Below are 15481 nucleotides of genomic sequence, written 5' to 3' on the forward strand. Positions count from 1 at the left end.
GTGAGCCGCCAGAGCCTGGCCGCAGCTTATTTTTAACACCAGTCAGTACTCCAGGAGTGCAGAGGTAATTTCCTCTCTGTCGTTCGGAACAGTTCAACTGTATCACAGTTTTGGAAAACCCTCCCAGCAGTGAGAAGGCTGACACTAAGTCGGCTCAGGGAAGGGACCTGGGCGGGGCCATGCAGTCGGGCAGGGCGGACCCAGGGAATCATGGCCACGTGACAGGGAGGGGCGTGGCCGTGAGGCGAGGGCGCGGGGGGGGGGGGGGGGATGCCGTGCGCATGCGTGTGGGAGCAGGCGGGGGCGGAGCAGCCGTGGTGAACCCACGCTGTAAACAGACAATATGGCGGTAGCGGCGGCACCCGGAGCTTTGGGTGCCCTACAGGCCGGCCGGGCCCGCCTAGTGGCCGCTGGCTGCACGCGGCTCGGTCCAGGGTGGAGGTTGTCAGGTTCCTGGGCGGCTGGCCGGCTGGGCCCAGCGCTCGGGGCCCAGAGCTGGATGCCCGCGGCCGGGGGTCCCGCCCAGAGGAGGGGCTACAGCTCGGAGGGGAAGACGGAGGACGAGCTGCGGGTGCGGCATCTGGAGGAGGAGAACCGAGGTGAGCCGCGTGGGAGCGGGCCGCGGCTGCTCCGCCTCGGTTCCTTCAAACCCCGAGGTGCGGGGGGAGGGGGAGGGCTCTCCAAACCAGCCCCTCCCTCCGCTCTTACCCCCCCCCCCCCCCGGCCCCACTCCGCCCCCCCCCGTTCCCACTCTCACCCCCCTCCCCCCGCCCCCCTCCCCCGGGGCCTGGCCTTGTTCCTCCAGCACCTGTGTGGGGTTTGCAATACCTAAGCGCCAGCCCTGGAGCCACTAACCTGTCAGCGCCTGCTCTGTAGGAGAGCGAAGGTCAACATACTGGGTGTTTAATCCCCCCCCCCCCCCGAGCTTTTATTCTGGCTAAGTAATGGCTTTCTCTCAGCCTTAGGTATCACTGATGGAGTTGTTAAAGCTGCTTCAGGGAGAAGTCTCCCCTCACCCCTCCCCACACACTATTTAATTCTGAAGAATGTTCAGTTTAAAGCATCAGGACCTCCCTCGCCCCGTCTGTTTTATCTTAGAAAGTTAGTCTTGAGCGACTCCACTAAAGTTCATCAATTTTGAGCACTTTGGATCTTTCTCGGTGGTAAATAATGAGGAGGATCTTGCCCTTGAGTTCTAGCCTGGAGGAGGCAGATATATTATCTATATGTCGCATAGGGTGGAAAAGCCTCGGAAAAGAGGGTTGGATGTTAGGATGCACCAGGAATACTGATGAAGCTACTTCTTTTTCAGTTGCAGTGCTGAAATAAGCTTATTATAAAAGGTCCCTGAAGGGTGCAATAGTGTGTGTGTGTGCGCGCGCATGTGTATGTGTGTGTTGTCCCTGAGCTCTTTTTGCTCGCAGCTGGTACTTTACCACTTGAGCCACAGCTCCACTTCTGGCATTTTGGTGATTAATTGGAAATAAATGTCTTGGAGTTTCTTGTCTTGAACTGGCATCCTCAGATCTCAGCCTCCTAAGTAGCTAGGATTACAGGCATAAGTACCAGTGCTCAGTTTAGAATCGCTTATTAAGAGCTCAGTCAGTACTAGAGCTGATGTTTAATTCTGGAACACATTTATTAAGCACCTATAATCTGTTAAGCACAAATGTAAAAATGAGTAAATCGTAATTGCTGTTTTGAAGAAGCTCTTAGTATATGAAGTATGTTGAAGATTGGTAGTGCTCACTTGAAAAAAACAACTTGTTAAAAGTGTTTAATTTTTGGAGGCCTTCTACCAAAGTATTTGTTTTTTGCTATTATGCCCCTCCCCTCTTTTTTTTTTTTTTTTTGGTAAGAATTCAGGGCCTAGCCAATTCCTTTAGCTTTGTCACACAGGGCTGGGGCTTTACCTCTTGAGTAACAGCTCTACTGGCTTCATGTCATGATTTTTAGATCTTAGCCTCTTGAGTAGCTAGGATTACAGGTGTGAGCCACTTGCATCTGTTTAGTTTTTTCTTTGAGGCAGAGTTTTGCTCTTTATCACAGGCTGAAGACCTAGAATTTGCAATCCCCCTTCCTTAGCCTTGAGTTCGGGGATTACATGCATAAAGTGCTACACCTTGCCCCACTAGATAGGCAGTAGTGTTCTTGGAGGAAGTTCTTTGTTCATCAACCACTTCATGTGTAAAACAAGAAGAATACCAACTTTATGAGGTTGCTTTGAAGAGTAGATAAGTTGTTAATGTACATTGCTCACTAAGTACCTAGCTCATGATAGGTGCTTATGATGAGTTATTTATTATGGCAGAGAGAGAGAGAGAGAGAGAGAGAGATAGAGAGAGTGAGAGTGTGCGCGAGCGCCAGAGGTCACCATATTTTAGGTAAGTTTAACTGTGTTTGGATTTCAGGTGTGTTAGGTGTATCCACCACAATGGTGTATTAAATACAAAGGGATTACAGCTACAGCTGGTAATTTGTACTGTCTTTTTTACGTCTTAATGAATGCGAGTTGCAAGCAAATATGCACAAAATATCTGGAAAGTCTTAAATTTGAGTCTGAATGGACTAAACAGAGGATGGTTAAAAAATTCTGAAATGTACTTGCTATTAGGACATTCTGGTTTGTTATGAACAGGATTGGCAAAAAGTGACAATGCAGGCTTGGCTAGCTAGCAATCAGTGATGTAAAAAATTTTTTTGAGGCTAAGGATATTATGGAGAAAGGAGCCTCTGTGGTGCAATTTCCATAGAGGTGAGCCCAATGTTTGGTTCTCTCAGTGACATTAAGGAAGATAAGGACTCTCCTGGGCCAGGATAAGTGAGGGTGGCAAGAGCAGAACACTTGAAGCTTCTGCTGCTATCAGGGTTGCTTGTTTGCTGTTTGTTGCAGAGTGGTTACACAGCTGAGTTTCTCCACTGCTTGCCTGCCTCCCTTCCTCCCTTCCTCCCTTCCTTTTTTTTTTTTTATTTTTTTGCGTAAGAGGAGCTTGAAGTTAGATTTTTTTTTCTCTTGCTCATCATTCTTGTTCAGTGTTGGCACTCATCATTTGAGCCATGCCTCAAGTGGCTTTTTGCTGGTTATTTTCTTCTGGGGCTGGTTTGGAAGTGTGATCCTCTAGTTCTCAGTACCTTGAATAGCTAGGATTATGAGTGAGTCCCTGGTGCCTTACTTTGGTGGTCATTTCTTGCATTTTTTGGCCTGCACAGTCTTTTTTTTTTTGTCTGTCGTGGGGCTTGAACTCTGGGCCTGAGCGCTGTCCCTCAGCTCTTCAGCTCAAGGGTAGCACTCTACCACTTGAGCTACAACACCACTTCTGGTTCCCTGGTGGTTTATTGGAGATAAGAGTTTCACGAACTTTCTTGCCCAGGCTGGCTTTGAACCGTGATCCTGAGATCTCAGCTTCCTGAGTAGCTAGGATTACAGGCGTGAGCCACGGGCGCCCGGCTCCTGCGCTGTCTTTAAGCAGCAGTCTTTGCCATGGGTGTAGACTTCTCTCGTAGTCTTTTTTGGGGGTCTTTTTCATCGGTCCTCTTAGCCTCCAGCCATCCTCCTTCCTAGTTTATTTTGTACATGATTTCCAAGGCTAAGACTGATTTTCTCTATTCATTTAAGCAACTCCTATTGCTTCCTTTGCCTGCAGTATTATGTCATCATCAGGCCTGCACAGTTGGTCTTCCTGGTACTGTTCCTAAGCTTTGCCTTTTGCTGTTCTTTTCTCTCTTTTGTGCACCTCCAGGAATGAGTCCTTCCTTCCCCCATTGTGGTTAGCTTCTGTTATATTTGTGATCCCTTTCAAAGATCATCTTTGTGGGCCTGTTGAAACAACTTTTGACAGACGTAGGGGAAATGAGTACATGAGTAGTGCAGAATCATTTTTGATACTTGTTACTTCTTCATCCTTCACATCTATATCAAAGGATCAAATATTTCTCTTCTTTTTCTTTTACCTCTTTCGTGGTATACAGTTTGAGCTCTGAGCCTGGTATTTTGCTGAGAAGGTGTATTACCATTTGAACCATGCCTACTGACCCTTTTGGTTTGGTTATTTTTGACAACAGGGTCTCATTTTTTTGCCTAGGCTGGCCTGTACCACAATTCTCCTGTTTACTCTTCTGTTTTAGCTGGGTGTGACCACATGTCCAGCCTTTCTGTTCAGATGGGATGTCACAAACATTTTGTCTGGCCTTCCTTTGAGCCTTAATCCTTATAATCTCAGAATCCTTGATAGCTAATATTATATGCATGAGACACCTTGGCCAGCTAGATCAAAAATTTTTTATAAGATCTTTTTACCTTCTTTACCCACACAGTAACCTTATCCATGGTAGTACACTGGATTGCTGCAGAGGTCTACTAGTACCCATGTTGTAAAAATAAGTATTTTCATATATTTGATGGTTATACAGATGATATCTTTTTTTTGTTGTTGTGGGGCTTGAACTCAGGGTCTGGATGCTCTCCCTGAGTTTTATCCCTCAAGGCTAGTGCTCTACTACTTTGAGCCACAGCACCACTTCTGGGTTTTCTGGGGGTTAATTAGAGATTAGAGTCTCATAAACTTTCCTGCCTGGGCTGGCTTTGAACTGTGATCCTCTGATCTCAGCCTCCTGAGTAGGATTACAGGCATGAACCACTGGCACCCAGCGAGATATAGGTTATATACCATAATGTACAATATTCAAAGTATATAATTGCTTTAACATTTTTAGTATTAGTAGCTATCAACACAATCCTATTTTGAAACATTTTTACCAACCCCCAAGTAAAACATATAGGGTTTTTTTTTTTTTTTTTGTCGGTCATGGGGACTGAACTCTGGGCCTGGATGCTGTCCCTCAGCTCTTCAGCTCAAGGCTAGTGCTCTAGCACTTGAGACAGTACCACTTCTGGCTTTTTCTGCTCATGTGGTGCTGAGGAATTGAACGCAGGGCCTCATGCATGCAAGGCAAGCACTCCACCACTAACTACCTTCCCAGCTCTGTCAGTGACTCTTTATTAGCCACTCCCCTTTCAACCCTAAAAAAGCATTTATCTATTTTGTTTTAATAAATTTGTTTACATTACGTAGATCTATTCTTAAGTATTTAATTCTTTTTGATGACATTGTAAGTGAACCAACCAACCTTCCTTCATTCTTTCCTTTCTTGTTTCCTTCCTTCCTCCCTTCTCTCCTTCCTTCTCTCTCTCCTTCTCTCCTTCCCTCTCTTCTCTCTCTTCTCTTCTCTCCCCTCCCTTCCCCTCTCCTCCCCTCCCTTCTCTACTCCTCCCCCTACCCCCTTAGTTCTTTTTTGTTCTGGACTAGTGCACTGCCACTTAAGCCACAGCTCCACTTCTGGCTCCACTGCTGGTTAATTGGTGATAAGAGTTTCATAGATTTCCTGCCTTGGCTGGCTGGTTTCCAACCTTGCTCCTCAGCTATCACCCTTCTGAGTAGCTAGGATTACAGGGATGAGCCACTGATGTCCAGTTTGGCATTGCTTTTTCTTAATTTTATTTTTAGATAACTCATTGATGTTATACAGAAATACAATTGATTTGTTTAAAATTTTTTGTGCTGCTATTGGGGCTTAAATTCAAGGCCTTTCACTCTTCATTAGGCTTTCTTGCTCACAAGAAAGACACTTTAGTACTTGAGTCATGAATCCAGTCCAGCATTTTGCTGGTCAGTTGGAGATGGGGTCTTGTGGACTTTTCTGCCTGGGCTGGTTTTGAATCACTTTCCTCCAGGTCTCAGCTTCCTGAGTTGCTACCATCACTGGCATAAGCCATCAGCATCTGGCAAAAAGTAATTTTTATATATGGATCTTGTATATTTGAATGAACTCCTTCATTCTAATAATTTCTTAGTATATTTTAAAATATTTCCTATATACAAAATCATATTATACAACACTTTGATGAGTTCATGTATTTGTCCTAATAGTTTAGTAGATTGTTTAAATTTTCCTACATATGAAATTATTATTTGCAAATAAAGTAATTTTACTTTTCCTTTTTTATTCTGAATGGCTTTTATTCTTTTTTGTGCTTCATTTCTTTGCCTGGAGGCTCCATGAAAGTATGGAACAGGTGCAAATATCCTTGCCCCGCTGTTGATCTGAGGAAAGCGTTCACACTTCTACCTGAGATATTGGTGTTGAGTTCCCTTTCTCCTTCCCCTTTGACAGGCAAAGTTTGGAGTTCATTGAAAGTTTTTATGTTCAATTTTGTCAAGTGCTTTTGCTGAATTTATTGGAATAATCATAATTTTTCTTGTTTAGCAGATCAGTGTAATGAATTACATTAAATTATTTTTACTACTGACCTTTACAAACTTGGAGTTGTGACATATAATTATTTTCATATATTGTTGGATTTTATTTGCTTATATTCTATGTCTATGAGAGATTGGCCTTTAGCTTTCCATTCTTGTATTTTTTCTTAATTTCTGTTTTTGACATGAGGATAGTGCTGAAATTCATAGAATGAGTTAGAACATGTTCCTTTTGCTAATGCAGACAAAGGGTTTAAAGAGATGGCATGGCTTCTCTAATATTTTGGTGGCACTTACTTTTGAAAGCATCTGGCTCTGGCTCTGATGCTTTCTCCTTGGGAACTTACTGTTATTGACTCAGTTTTTTTTAAAAAATAGATTCCAGCTTATCCAGCTCTGTTTCTCTTGATGTGACTTAATAAATAGTATGTTGTGTATTTAAAGGAATTGGTCCATTCATCTATATTACCAAATTTGTGATTGTAAAGTTTAAAATATGCCTTCAATATTCTTCAGATTTAGTGGTGATGACTCTTATTTTTCAGTGGTGGGACTTTATGCATGCTAGGCAAGAGCTTTATTGCTTGAGTTACATTCTTGTATTGCTCTTCCCTGCGCCCCCCCCCTTTTTCTTTAGATCGAATATCACTGCTACCCTTGGAACCCTTGAGGTTGATTTTACACTCTCCATCTTTCTGCCTCTAGAGTAGCTGAGATTCATGCAGCCATGTGCCATCAATTCTAACCTTTTTCATTTCAAACTGATATGATCAGTTTGTAGTGTTTTTTCATAACAGCCCTGAATAGAGGCTTGTCAACATAATAATCTATTTATTTATTTATTTTTATTGTGCAGATACTATACAGAGGGGTTACAATTACATAGGCAAGGTAATGAGTGCATTTCTTCTCAAGCATTCTTGCCTCCTCCTTTGTTTCCCCTTCCCATCCCTTCCCATCTCTCCCCCCCACCCAACGTCAAAGTTGTAGAGTTCGTTTTTTGACATATTGTCTTGTATATCTCATTGTTGCGATGGGTCCACCTGTATCACTATTTAAACAATTTGTTTTTTTCCCTTCCCCTCCACAAATTATACCAACATCAAATACAGTGAAAGCAGGGGTTATACCATGGGGGAGGGACATACAAAGCAACAAAGAAATATCTTATAAATATGTTAGAAACAATAGCAAGAAAGAAAAACCATTTGAGTCCTTATCTTGGAGTTCATTTCGTGTAACATCAACTTATCTGACCGTTTCTGCTTGTCTCAGACATATACTAGTTATTGCAAATAAGGGAAACCATGGGACCTATGTTTCTTTGGGCCTGGCTTACTTCACTTAATATAATTTTTTTCCAAGCCTTTCCATTTCCTAACAAATGGGGCAATGTCATTCTTTCTGATGGAGGCATAGAATTCCATTGTGTATATAAACTACATTTTCTTGATCCATTCATCTACTGAGGGACATCTGAGTTGGTTCCATATCTTAGCTATGGTAAATAATGCTGCAATAAACATAGTTGTGCTTGTAGCTTTAGTATGGTCTTATTTGTGATCATTTGGGTAAATGCCCAAAAGTGGGATTGCTGGGTTATAGGGGAGCTCTTGGAAGGATCAACATCGTGAAAATGGCAATACTTCCCAAGGGTATCTACTAATTCAATGTAATACCTATCAATATTCCAACCTCATTCTTCAAGGAAATAGAAGAGGCAATCCAAAAATTCATATGGAACAATAAAAGACCCCAATAGCAAAAACGACCCTTAACAGAAAGAACAGTGCTGGAGGAATATCAATACCAAATTTCAAACTCTACTACAAATCCATAGTAATCAAAACAGCTTGGTACTGCCCAAGAACAGACCTCAGGACCAATGGAATAGAATTGAAAACCCAGAAATGAACCCACAGACCTATAGCCATCTAATCTTCAGCAAGGGAGCTAAAAAAAATAGAATGGAAGAAAGACAGCCTCTTCACTAAATGGTGCTGGCAAAATTGGTTAATCACTTGTAGAAAACTAACACTAGATCCTTATATATCACCCTGCACCAGAATCAACTCCAAATGGATCAAAGACCTGGGAGTCAAAGCAGACACTCTGAAAACATTACAGGATGGAATAGGAGAAACCCTAGGTCTCCCTGGCACAGGCTGAAATTTTCTTAAAAGAGACCCAGAAACACAACAAATAAAAGAAAGATTGGACAAATGGGATTGCATGAAACTGCAGAGCTGCATGGCAAAGGACATAGCTAGCAAGATCAATAGAAAGCCCATGCACTGGGAGAAGATCTTCACTAGCTATACAACAGACAAGGGCCTCATATCTAAAGCATACTTAGAACTCAAAAAATTAAATCGCCCCAAAACAAATCCTCAAAGAAACAACCACCCCATTAATAAGTAGGCTAAAGACTTAAAGAGATACTTCTCTGAAGAGGAAATGAGAATGGCCAATAGACAAATGAAGAAATGCTCAACTTCTCTAGCCATAAAAGAAATGCAAATCAAAACAACATTGACATACCACCTCACCCCAGTTAGAATGGCTATAATCAAGAACTCTAATAACAATAGATGCTGGAGGGTATGTGGCCAGAAGGGAACCCTACTGCATTGTTGGAGGGAGTGTAAACTTGTTCAACCACTTTGGAAAGTAGTATGGAGGTTCCCCATACTAATCTTTTTAAAAGACAATTTTGGTTTTGTTGATTTTTTGTGTTTTTAATTACATTGATTTATACTTATTATTTCCTTTTTTCTGTTTCTTTTGTTTTAAATTTGCTCTTCTTGCTATAGTTCCTCCTTCTTTCCTCTCTCCCAGGCTGTCCTCTAACTCAGGATCTTCTCACCTCAGCATTCTGAATGTTGGGATTATAAGCATGCATCATTCACCTTGTTCAGCCCTTGGATTATTGATTTTTTCCATCTTTATTATTAGTTTTTGGTAGTATTGGGCTTGGACTCATGGCCTTGGGCTTGCTAGATAGTCAGGTACTTTACCACTGAAATCACACCCCTAGCTCCTTTTGCTTTAGTTATTTGTCAGATATGGTCTCACAGTTTTTACCTGGGCCAGCCTGGATTGCTGTCCTATTTATGCCCCCCTTATAACTGGGATGACAGCTACATACCACTGTTGCAGCTGGCTTATTGATGGAGATGGGAATCTCACTTTTTGCCCAGCTGGTCTTAAACTATGATTCTCTCAGTTGCCTCATGAGTGAGTAGCTGAGATTACAAGTATGAATCACTACTCCTGGTCTTGATCATTTTCTTCCTCCTTTTCTTTATACCTTCTCTTCCTCCTCCTCCTTTTCTCCTTTGGTAGTACTGGGGTGGTACTTGGGACCTCAGGCTTGCTAGGCAGACTCTACCATTTGTGTCACATTCCCAGCCCTTTCTTCTCAATAAATGTACTAATGATATAGTTTTTGTCTAAGTAGTGTTTTTTGCTGCATTACACAAGTTTTCTATTTGATCTTTATTTCCCCCAGTGCTGAGGCTCAAACCTAGGAACTCATGCATATTAGGCAAGCCTTTGCCCACCTAACTATACACTAATCATCATTCCATATATATATATATATATTTATATATTTTATTTTTTTTGGTTATGGGGCTTGAACTCTGGGCATGGGCGCTGTCCCTCAGCTCTTCAGCTCAAGGCTAGTGCTCTACCACTTGAGCCACAGTGCCACTTCCGGTTTTCTGAGTGGTTTATTAGAGATAAGACTCTCAGGGACTTTCCTGCCTGGGCTGGCTTTGAAACGAGATCCTCAAATCTCAGCCTCCTGAGTAGTTAGGATTAAAGAGGTGAGCCACCAGCGCCCGGCTCATCAGCCCATATTTTGATGTTTGTTTTTTTCCCCAGAAAGTTGCTTTCAGTTGAATGCTTGGTATTATTTTTTCATTTATTTGGTATTGTAAAGTTGATGTACAGAGGGGTTATGGTTACATAAAACAGATAAAAAGTATATTTCTTTCTGAACAGTGTTACTCCTTCTCTTGCTCTCTCCCAGTTTTTACCTCCCATCCTCACTCATGAGTCTAGTGAGTATCACTACTGCATTTGTTTACCCTTTGTCCTCCCATTTCTGTGGCTTACCTTTCCCTCCCAAAGACAGATAAACAAAGGAACAAGACAAATGAAAATGAAAAGAAAAACATCAACAAAGAAAAAAACCCTCTAAAGACTAAACATAGAGCTTCCTTATGACATAGCAATTCTGTTCCTGGGCATTTATCCAATAGAACACAAGTCCCCACTAACGTTATCAGCACAACTGTGTTTATTGTGGCTTTGTCTACTATAGCCAAGATAAGGCATCAACCCAAATGCCCCTTTGGTGGATGAATGGATCAAGAAAATGTGGTATATATACACAGTGGAATTCTACTCATCTAAGAATGATATTATACCATTTGTAATGAATGGAAAGACTTGGAAAAGATGATATTAAGTGAAGTAAGCCAGACCCAAAGGAATGTAGGTTGCATGCTTTCCCTCATTTGTTGTAACTATAAGTAAACAGACTGGATGGTAAAAGAAAAAAATACCCTGGGACATGATATATTATACTGGTCTCTAGGCATTGACATGGAGTGAGGTCAAAGGAGAGTATTCTTAGGAGAGGATCCTATAAGCCCAATAGCTATGGACATCTGACTATATAAAATAAGACTTACTGAATTCTTCATATTTTAAAAATTGCCTTGCCATTTCTTTCATGACCCAAGTGTTGTTGAGAAACATTTTAATCTACAAGTATTTGGGGATTTTCCAGTTATATTTCTATTCTTTCTATTATTGATTGCTAGTTTATTTCCATTGTGGTCTAAGACTACACTTCGTATGATTTTTCTTTCAAATTGGTTAAGGTGATTTTTTTTTTAAGGCCATAGTGTGGTTTACCTCTGTGAGTGTTTCCTGTGCGTTTGAGAGAAGAATATGTATTCTGCTGTTGTTGATTAAAGTATTCTATATTGAGTTAGCTCTTTTATTCACTTAGAGCTTAGTTGATCGATGGTGGTAGAGTTCCATTTTACCTTTACTGTTTTTCACTATTGATGGATGAAGTGTTCTATATTTATGTAGCTCTGCTATTCAGTTAGGTTTAGTTGATGGATGATGGTGTTCAGCTCTACTATCCTGGTACTGATTTTATTCCTCCTTTGGATCTATCAATTAGAATTCGAGGGAGTGGACTTTGTAACTATAATAATGGATTTGTCTATTTCTCCATGCAATTCTATTGGTTTTAACTCACATACTTTGATGTTCTGCTGTTAGATGAACACACATTAAGGATTAATATGTTTCTGGCATATTATATAATGTGCCTTGCTATCTTTGAAATGACTCCCTGCTCTGAGATCTACTTCCTTTGATGTTAACATAGCAATTCCAAATTTTGTTTATTAGTGTTGGCATGACTTGCCTTTTAAAATGAGTCTGTATTTTTTAAAAGGAGGTTTTTCTAAGAGATTTTTATCCACTCTGATCTCTTTTAATTATTGTATTTAGGCTACTTGCACTTGAAGTGATTAATTAAATAGCTGGGCTATTATTTTAAGTATTTTCTATTGTACTTGTTCATTGGTTCTTTTTTTCCTTTTTTTGGGTGTGTATGTCTCTTTTTCTCGTGTTAAACATTTTATATGATTGTATTTTCCCTTATCTCCTAGCTGATCAATTACACTATTTGAAGAGTTTGAATGATTGTCTGAGTTTACAGTATACATTTGTAACTAAACTATGTCTACTTTTAAATAGCACTGCACTATTTCCTGACAGTGAAAGTCTATAGAGTTGTCCCAGTTTCTCCTCCTGCCACCTGTGACATTGCTCTTACTCATTTTCCTTCTGTAAGCCATCATCACCGAATACATTACAATATACCTAATACAATAATAATATTACTATTTTTAAGACATCATTATCCTTTAGGCCAATTAAGAATGATAAATCAAAATAACTTAGAAGTTTATTTAGTAGGTTTGTTAGTAGTAGTTGTATAGAGGTAATAATTCTTATTATATGTTGCTTTTATTGTGGGACAGCAAATAAAAAAAATATTGTTATATAGACTCTAGACATTCACATACTGAGGCCAAAGGAGGATATGCACAGGAGTGGTTGGCAAAGGCTCAATAGCTATGTGCAGATGATCATATAAGATAATATTTTACGAAGTAAACTCCAAGAAAATGAAATAAGACATTTTTAGTTGTCATTGTTGCTGTTTTTGTTTTCTTTTCATTTTGTTATGTTTTTGTATTTGGGAGGGTAGGGGAGAATGCAGAAAAGGTAGAACAAGAGTAAACAAATGTAACAGTGGTACTCACTAGACACTATGTAGAAAATGAACTGTACATCTTATGAATGGGGACCAGAGGGAAAAACTGGGAGAAAATGAATGACATAGTTTAAAAAGAATTTTATTCATTACCTGAATAACAATAAGTAAAAAAAAAAAAAGAAAAAAATATATATTGTTCTTGGGAACCAGGATTTTCATTACGGTGGAAAGGCAAAGTACAGATATGGAGTGGGGAAAATGAGAAAGAATCCTGTTATGGGCATTTTAATTAGAGCTTTGAGGATAATTTTATGATTTCTAATAAATCTTAAAATCATACTCATACATTTTTTAGTTAAAAGCAGTGATGCTGTATTAGCAGTGGATGTGCGAATGCATAGTTTCTAAATTCTGCTCCTTGATTAAAGAAGCTTTATATCCAGACATTTTGGTCTGTTTTACTGTCCCTATCTGTTGTAATGTTATTTTAGTTATTAAAAATTTCAATCTATGATAGGTCTGGTTCATTCTTCCTTCACTATTGTTCTTTTTGTTTCCTGCATTGCTATTCTTCTACATGAAAATAGCATTGTTATGTCTAGTTTCAGAATTGGATTGTGTTGAGTTATAAGTATCCATTAGGATTTGCACAGCTCTTACTAAGTCATCTTTATGAATTCTTTGCTGGCCAGTAAAAATGGGGTTTATGGACTCTTTGGGGGTCTCCTCTGTGTGGAGAGTTCCCTTAATTTCTCTCATGGCTTTTTACTTTCAAATAAACATATTAAAAATGAGGTGTTTCCTCTCAAAATACTTTTTAAGTGGTTGTCTCCTGTTCCTTCTCTTTGCTATTAGGCAATTTTTTGATAACTATATTAATTTCATGTCTTCTAAAGAATGTTTTTTTATTTGTGGTACTTTTCATTGGATTTTCTAGGTTCATGGACATTACGTGTTAATGAATTTCTACATTGTTTCTAAGAGTTGATTATGAAAGGAACAACAGATATTTTGTGTATTTTATTGTATTTGTGTAAAAGAGTTCTAGACCTTGTCAGTAAGCTTTTTTGTGGAGTATCACTACTTTTGTACCATTTCCAGAGTGTGGATTTTATGTATTCTTTGTCAGTACTGTTCAGTGGTTTATTAAATATAATTTGCACTGGGCACTAGTGACTTATGCCTGTAATTCTGCTACTCAGGAGGCTGAAATCTGAGGATCACAGTTCAAAGCCAACCCTGGCAGGAAAGTCTGTGAAACGCTTTTCTCCAATTAACCACCAGAAATCCAGAAGTGATGCTGTGGCTCAAAATGGTAGAGTGCTAGCCTTAGCAAAAGAGCTCAGCAACAGTGTTCAGGCCTGGAGTTCAAGAACCATGACTGCCCTTACCCCCCCTTAAAAAATACAAATAATTTGCTAGTAAAACTTATTGAAGTACCAAAAAAATTAAGAGTAAAGATGTGGGGTTGGGAAGGTGGCTCAGTGGTAAAGTGCTTGTTTTGCATGCATGAGGCCCTGGGTTTGATTCCATAGTACCACATAAGCAGAAAGAGCAGGAAGTGGCGCTGTGGCTCAAGTGGTAGAGCAGTAACCTTGAGTTGAAGAGCTGAAGGACAGCAGGCTCAGAGTTTGGTCCCTACGACCAAAAAAAGAAGAAAAAACAAAAGTAAAGATGCATTTGATCCATTTTGAGTTAATTTCTACAGATGGTATGAAGAAATGGCCAGTCTTTCATGTAAATACCTAATTTTCCACTATTGTTGAAAGAACTGTTCTTATGCTGTTCATTGAATGTCAAAACTGATTGATTATAAATGTATGGTTTCTTTTTGGACTGTGAATTTTTTTCACATGATCTGTATATCTATCCTTATGCCAGTATCACAGTATTATTACAGATTGTAATAAGTTGTTTTTTGTTTTTTGTTTTTTTTTTTGTCAGTCATGGGGCTTGAACTCTGGGCCTGGGCACTGTCCCTGAGCTCCTCAGCTCAAGGTGAGTACTCTACCATTTGAGCCACACTGCCACTTCTGGTTTCTGGTGGTTAATTGCCTGGGCTGGCTTCATACTGCACCCCTCAGATCTCAGCCTCCTGAGTAGCTAGGATTATAGGAATGAGCCACCAGCACCTGGCTTGTAATAAGTTTTGAAATCAGGAAATGCAGACCTCTTTTGACTTAGTTCTCTTTTAATTTGTTTTGATTGTTCTGGATCTCTTACAACTCGTTCATTCTGTAAAAATGGCAGCTGATATTTTGATAGTAATATGTCAACCAGTTTGAAGATTCTTCCCATCTTAACAGTATTAAGTTTTCCATGAACATCTGATATCATTCAGCGATACTTTGTGGTTTTTAAGATAGTTTTTTTCTTTTTCTTTTGATGTCAGTACTGGAGCTTGAACTCAGGGTCCTGAGCTCTCACTTAGCTGTTGTTGTACCACTTGGGTTATGCCTCCAGCTTGCAGTCTTCAATTTTCTTGATTAAATTTATACCTAATATTCTTATTCTTGGAAAATTTGTCAGTTTTTAGTTATATAATGTTTTTGTTTATCCCTGCTAACTTTCCTTGGTTTCAGATGTACTCCATCTAAAGTTAATATAGCAACTCCTATTTCCTTTGTTTAGTATTGATGTATTTTTATCTGTCCATTTACTTTTTTTCTATATGTATCTTAACTATTTAAAAAATGTATTTCTTACAGACAGCAAGTTCAATGTTGTTTCTTAGTCCATGATGCTACTCTGACTTCATTGACATTCAAAGTGATACTGGTTCAGATTGATATGGTTGACTTTTAAATTGACACAGTTGGATTGATATATAATGGATAATAAATAATGATATTTATTGTCCTTATTTTATTTATCTTTTGTTTACTTTTTATTTATTTTTTCTGGGGGT

General features: G+C 39.6%; 1 protein-coding gene across 2 annotated transcripts in view; it reads left to right on the plus strand.

The window, feature by feature from the left end:
- The first annotated feature begins 304 nt into the window (after positions 1–304).
- Positions 305–15481, plus strand: part of Auh (AU RNA binding methylglutaconyl-CoA hydratase) — a 147586-nt gene continuing 132409 nt past the window's right edge. For both annotated transcript variants that reach the window (XM_070033326.1, XM_070033327.1), the window contains exon 1: positions 305–599. In XM_070033326.1, the coding sequence (XP_069889427.1) occupies positions 344–599 (256 nt within the window). In that variant the 5' untranslated portion in view covers positions 305–343. The remainder of the gene's footprint in view (positions 600–15481) is intronic.

The sequence above is a fragment of the Dipodomys merriami genome, unplaced genomic scaffold (assembly GCF_024711535.1).
Source record: "Dipodomys merriami isolate MVZ:Mamm:240054 unplaced genomic scaffold, mDipMer1.0.p SCAF_22, whole genome shotgun sequence".
In the NCBI taxonomy this organism is placed as follows: domain Eukaryota; kingdom Metazoa; phylum Chordata; class Mammalia; order Rodentia; family Heteromyidae; genus Dipodomys; species Dipodomys merriami.